The following is a 7,178-nucleotide window of genomic DNA, read 5'->3' as shown; positions in this document are numbered from 1 at the left end:
GTATAACGCAACAGATACAACGTTGTGATCTCTATACATCTCTATGGTGTGTATAACGCAACAGATACAACGTTGTGATCTCTATACATCTCTATGGTGTGTGTTTACCTCAATGAGGAAGTCCCCAGTGCGTAGCCCCGCCCTCCAGGCCACGCCCTCCAGGTCAACAGACTCCAGGTACTGCAGCGCTGGGAACGCTGGGGTCGGAGCAAACTCCTCTATAGGGGTCTCCGCTACACACACAACATGGATTATAGATACATTCTCCTAACCCTAACCCTAACCCTGGGAACGCTGGGGTCGGAGCAAACTCCTCTATAGGGGTCTCCGCTACACACACAACATGGATTATAGATACATTCTCCTAACCCTAACCCTAACCCTGGGAACGCTGGGGTCGGAGCAAACTCCTCTATAGGGGTCTCCGCTACACACACAACATGGATTATAGATCCATTCTCCTAACCCTAACCCTAACCCTGGGAACGCTGGGGTCGGAGCAAACTCCTCTATAGGGGTCTCCGCTACACACACAACATGGATTATAGATACATTCTCCTAACCCTAACCCTGGGAACGCTGGGGTCGGAGCAAACTCCTCTATAGGGGTCTCCGCTACACACACAACATGGATTATAGATACATTCTCCTAACCCTAACCCTAACCCTGGGAACGCTGGGGTCGGAGCAAACTCCTCTATAGGGGTCTCCGCTACACACACAACATGGATTATAGATACATTCTCCTAACCCTAACCCTAACCCTGGGAACGCTGGGGTCGGAGCAAACTCCTCTATAGGGGTCTCCGCTACACACACAACATGGATTATAGATACATTCTCCTAACCCTAACCCTGGGAACGCTGGGGTCGGAGCAAACTCCTCTATAGGGGTCTCCGCTACACACACAACATGGATTATAGATACATTCTCCTAACCCTAACCCTAACCCTGGGAACGCTGGGGTCGGAGCAAACTCCTCTATAGGGGTCTCCGCTACACACACAACATGGATTATAGATACATTCTCCTAACCCTAACCCTAACCCTGGGAACGCTGGGGTCGGAGCAAACTCCTCTATAGGGGTCTCCGCTACACACACAACATGGATTATAGATACATTCTCCTAACCCTAACCCTAACCCTGGGAACGCTGGGGTCGGAGCAAACTCCTCTATAGGGGTCTCCGCTACACACACAACATGGATTATAGATACATTCTCCTAACCCTAACCCTAACCCTGGGAACGCTGGGGTCGGAGCAAACTCCTCTATAGGGGTCTCCGCTACACACACAACATGGATTATAGATACATTCTCCTAACCCTAACCCTAACCCTGGGAACGCTGGGGTCGGAGCAAACTCCTCTATAGGGGTCTCCGCTACACACACAACATGGATTATAGATACATTCTCCTAACCCTAACCCTGGGAACGCTGGGGTCGGAGCAAACTCCTCTATAGGGGTCTCCGCTACACACACAACATGGATTATAGATACATTCTCCTAACCCTAACCCTAACCCTGGGAACGCTGGGGTCGGAGCAAACTCCTCTATAGGGGTCTCCGCTACACACACAACATGGATTATAGATACATTCTCCTAACCCTAACCCTAACCCTGGGAACGCTGGGGTCGGAGCAAACTCCTCTATAGGGGTCTCCGCTACACACACAACATGGATTATAGATACATTCTCCTAACCCTAACCCTAACCCTGGGAACGCTGGGGTCGGAGCAAACTCCTCTATAGGGGTCTCCGCTACACACACAACATGGATTATAGATACATTCTCCTAACCCTAACCCTAACCCTGGGAACGCTGGGGTCGGAGCAAACTCCTCTATAGGGGTCTCCGCTACACACACAACATGGATTATAGATACATTCTCCTAACCCTAACCCTAACCCTAGATACATTCTCCTAACCCTAACCCTAACCCTGGGAACGCTGGGGTCGGAGCAAACTCCTCTATAGGGGTCTCCGCTACACACACAACATGGATTATAGATACATTCTCCTAACCCTAACCCTAACCCTGGGAACGCTGGGGTCGGAGCAAACTCCTCTATAGGGGTCTCCGCTACACACACAACATGGATTATAGATACATTCTCCTAACCCTAACCCTAACCCTGGGAACGCTGGGGTCGGAGCAAACTCCTCTATAGGGGTCTCCGCTACACACACAACATGGATTATAGATACATTCTCCTAACCCTAACCCTAACCCTGGGAACGCTGGGGTCGGAGCAAACTCCTCTATAGGGGTCTCCGCTACACACACAACATGGATTATAGATACATTCTCCTAACCCTAACCCTGGGAACGCTGGGGTCGGAGCAAACTCCTCTATAGGGGTCTCCGCTACACACACAACATGGATTATAGATACATTCTCCTAACCCTAACCCTAACCCTGGGAACGCTGGGGTCGGAGCAAACTCCTCTATAGGGGTCTCCGCTACACACACAACATGGATTATAGATACATTATCCTAACCCTAACCCTGGGAACGCTGGGGTCGGAGCAAACTCCTCTATAGGGGTCTCCGCTACACACACAACATGGATTATAGATACATTCTCCTAACCCTAACCCTAACCCTGGGAACGCTGGGGTCGGAGCAAACTCCTCTATAGGGGTCTCCGCTACACACACAACATGGATTATAGATACATTATCCTAACCCTAACCCTAGATACATTCTCCTAACCCTAACCCTAACCCTAGATACATTCTCCTAACCCTAACCCTAACCCTGGGAACGCTGGGGTCGGAGCAAACTCCTCTATAGGGGTCTCCGCTACACACACAAAATGGATTATAGATACATTCTCCTAACCCTAACCCTAGATACATTCTCCTAACCCTAACCCTAACCCTAGATACATTCTCCTAACCCTAACCCTAACCCTGGGAACGCTGGGGTCGGAGCAAACTCCTCTATAGGGGTCTCCGCTACACACACAACATGGATTATAGATACATTCTCCTAACCCTAACCCTAACCCTGGGAACGCTGGGGTCGGAGCAAACTCCTCTATAGGGGTCTCCGCTACACACACAACATGGATTATAGATACATTCTCCTAACCCTAACCCTAACCCTGGGAACGCTGGGGTCGGAGCAAACTCCTCTATAGGGGTCTCCGCTACACACACAACATGGATTATAGATCCATTCTCCTAACCCTAACCCTGGGAACGCTGGGGTCGGAGCAAACTCCTCTATAGGGGTCTCCGCTACACACACAACATGGATTATAGATACATTCTCCTAACCCTAACCCTGGGAACGCTGGGGTCGGAGCAAACTCCTCTATAGGGGTCTCCGCTACACACACAACATGGATTATAGATACATTCTCCTAACCCTAACCCTAACCCTAGATACATTCTCCTAACCCTAACCCTAACCCTGGGAACGCTGGGGTCGGAGCAAACTCCTCTATAGGGGTCTCCGCTACACACACAACATGGATTATAGATACATTCTCCTAACCCTAACCCTAACCCTGGGAACGCTGGGGTCGGAGCAAACTCCTCTATAGGGGTCTCCGCTACACACACAACATGGATTATAGATACATTCTCCTAACCCTAACCCTAACCCTGGGAACGCTGGGGTCGGAGCAAACTCCTCTATAGGGGTCTCCGCTACACACACAACATGGATTATAGATACATTCTCCTAACCCTAACCCTGGGAACGCTGGGGTCGGAGCAAACTCCTCTATAGGGGTCTCCGCTACACACACAACATGGATTATAGATACATTCTCCTAACCCTAACCCTAACCCTGGGAACGCTGGGGTCGGAGCAAACTCCTCTATAGGGGTCTCCGCTACACACACAACATGGATTATAGATACATTCTCCTAACCCTAACCCTAACCCTGGGAACGCTGGGGTCGGAGCAAACTCCTCTATAGGGGTCTCCGCTACACACACAACATGGATTATAGATACATTCTCCTAACCCTAACCCTAACCCTGGGAACGCTGGGGTCGGAGCAAACTCCTCTATAGGGGTCTCCGCTACACACACAACATGGATTATAGATACATTCTCCTAACCCTAACCCTAACCCTGGGAACGCTGGGGTCGGAGCAAACTCCTCTATAGGGGTCTCCGCTACACACACAACATGGATTATAGATACATTCTCCTAACCCTAACCCTAACCCTGGGAACGCTGGGGTCGGAGCAAACTCCTCTATAGGGGTCTCCGCTACACACACAACATGGATTATAGATACATTCTCCTAACCCTAACCCTAACCCTAGATACATTCTCCTAACCCTAACCCTAACCCTGGGAACGCTGGGGTCGGAGCAAACTCCTCTATAGGGGTCTCCGCTACACACACAACATGGATTATAGATCCATTCTCCTAACCCTAACCCTAGATCCATTCTCCTAACCCTAACCCTAGATACATTCTCCTAACCCTAACCCTAACCCTAGATACATTCTCCTAACCCTAGATCCATTCTCCTAACCCTAACCCTAACCCTAGATCCATTCTCCTAACCCTAGATACATTCTCCTAACCCTAGATACATTCTCCTAACCCTAGATACATTCTCCTAACCCTAACCCTAGATACATTATCCTAACCCTAACCCTAACCCTAGATCCATTCTCCTAACCCTAGATACATTATCCTAACCCTAACCCTAACCCTAGATCCATTCTCCTAACCCTAACCCTAACCCTAGATCCATTCTCCTAACCCTAGATACATTCTCCTAACCCTAGATACATTCTCCTAACCCTAGATACATTCTCCTAACCCTAGATACATTCTCCTAACCCTAGATCCATTCTCCTAACCCTAGATCCATTCTCCTAACCCTAACCCTAACCCTAGATACATTATCCTAACCCTAACCCTAGATACATTATCCTAACCCTAACCCTAACCCTAGATCCATTCTCCTAACCCTAGATCCATTCTCCTAACCCTAGATCCATTCTCCTAACCCTAACCCTAGATACATTATCGTAACCCTAACCCTAGATCCATTCTCCTAACCCTAGATCCATTCTCCTAACCCTAGATCCATTCTCCTAACCCTAACCCTAGATACATTATCCTAACCCTAACCCTAGATCCATTCTCCTAACCCTAGATCCATTATCCTAACCCTAGATCCATTCTCCTAACCCTAACCCTAGATCCATTCCAACCCTCTTTACCTTTAGCTCCTCGGAGGACGAAGCCAAATCCTTCACTGTCTCTCTTCTGTAGCACAGAACTCTTCTCCTCGATGACATAATCACTGGGATCAGAGGGCAAGGATCAGTGATACAATAGAAGCGGACTTACAATACCTGTGTGTGTGTGCGTGTGTACACGAGTTACCTGTAGGAAGTGTAGTTGTCATAGGAACCCACGGTGTAATGTCTGAAAAGCCTCTTGGTGCGATCCTCTCGTGTTTCTACATACACCAGCCAACACACACGCACACAAATCACACACACTGCAGTCAAGAGACATGTCCTCATTCTCTGAAACATGTCCCCCTCCATTAGAGGGGGTAGGTGTGTTAGAGGACCTGCTATAGGCTAAGCAGAACACACATTATGCTGTGTGTGGGGGTTGGTTTTTCTGTCCCCACAAAGACAGTAAAACAAGGAACATTCTCCCTGGTGGGGACACTTCCCACGTCCCCATGAGGACAAAGGCTTAGGGGTTAGGTTTAGGATTAGGGATACAATTAGGGTCAGGGTTAGAATTAGGTTTAGGGTCAGGGTTAGAATTAGGGTTTGGAGTTAGGATTTTGAATGGAAATCAAAGTAGGATTTTGAAAATAAATCAATTTGAGGTCCTCACAAGAAGAGAACAAAAAGTGTGTGTGGGTTACCTAGGCGTGGGTCGTACTGTCTCATCTGGACCTCTTCAACACAGTCAGCAGGAAACCAGCCGGTCCGTCCTTTAACTGAGCCCTCCCAGAACCCTCCTTCTCCTATACTCAGCACTGTAACAATACAATATATTAATATAGGAATACAGTTGAAGTCGGAAGTTTACATACACCTTAGCCAAATGCATTTAAACTCAGTTTTTCACAGTTCCTGACATTTAATCCTAGTAAAAATTCCCTGTCTTAGGTCAGTTAGGATCACCACTTTATTTTAAGAATGTGAAATGTCAGAATAATTATGAATTATTTCAGCTTTTATTTCTTTCATCACATTCCCAGTGGGTCAGAAGTTTACATACACTCAATCAGTATTTGGTAGCATTGCCTTTAAATTATTTAACTTGGGTCAAACGTTTCGGGTAGCCTTCCACAAGCTGAAGGCTACCCAAACCTTTAACTGAGTCAGGTTTGTAGGCCTCCTTGCTCGCACACGCGTTTTCAGTTCAGCCCACAGATTTTCTATAGGATTGAGGTCAGGGCTTTGTGATGGCCACTCCAATACGTTGACTTTGTTGACCATAAGCCATTTTGCCACAACTTTGAAAGTATGCTTGGGGTCATTGTCCATTTGGAAGACCCATTTGTGACCAAGCTTTAACTTCCTGACTGATGTCTTGAGATGTTGCTTCAATATATCCACATAATTTTCCTTCCTCATGATGCCATCTATTTTATGAAGTGCACCAGTCCAAAGCACAAAGCACTCCCACAGCATGATGCTGCCACCCCCGTGCTTCACGGTTGGGATGGTGTTCTTCGGCTTGCAAGCAGCCCCCTTTTTCCTCCAAACATAACGATGGTCATTATGGGCAAACTATTTTTGTTTCATCAGACCAGAGAATCTTGTTTCTCATGGTCTGAGTCCATTAGGTGCCTTTTGGCAAACTCCAAGCGGGCTGTCATGTGCCTTTTACTGAGGAGTGGCTTCCTTCTGGCCACTCTACCATAAAGGCCGGATTGGTGGAGTGCTGCAGAGATGGTTGTCCTTCTGGAAGGTTCTCCCATCTCCACAAAGGAACTGGAGGTCGGTTCTTGGTCACCCTGACAGAGCTCCAGAGTTCCTCTGTGGAGATGGGAGAACCTTCCAGGACAGCCATCTCCCCCAATTGCTCAGTTTGGCCGGACGGCCAGCTCTAGGAAGAGTCTTGGTGGTTCCAAACTTCTTCCATTTAAGAATGATGGAGGCCACTGTGTTCTTCGGGATCTTCAATGCTGCAGAAATGTTTTGGTACC

The 7,178-nt window shown here is 48.0% G+C and overlaps 1 protein-coding gene across 1 annotated transcript in view; it reads right to left on the bottom strand.

Annotated features, from left to right (window-relative positions):
- The window catches only part of LOC311124863 (SH3 and multiple ankyrin repeat domains protein 3-like), a gene marked incomplete at its 5' end in the record, with an annotated part of 108,123 nt that overhangs the window by 54,402 nt on the left and 46,543 nt on the right, over positions 1 to 7,178 (bottom strand). The window contains 4 exon segments of the mRNA XM_084198961.1: positions 109 to 233; positions 5,218 to 5,300; positions 5,384 to 5,459; positions 5,886 to 5,999. Of these exon segments, the coding sequence (XP_084055087.1) occupies positions 109 to 233; positions 5,218 to 5,300; positions 5,384 to 5,459; positions 5,886 to 5,999 (398 nt within the window).

This window comes from Coregonus lavaretus (assembly GCF_964263955.1).
Source record: "Coregonus lavaretus genome assembly, contig: HAP1_SCAFFOLD_1184, whole genome shotgun sequence".
Classification (NCBI taxonomy): domain Eukaryota; kingdom Metazoa; phylum Chordata; class Actinopteri; order Salmoniformes; family Salmonidae; genus Coregonus; species Coregonus lavaretus.
Note: the sequence above shows the minus strand (reverse complement) of the source record. Positions and strands in the feature narration are given on the sequence as shown.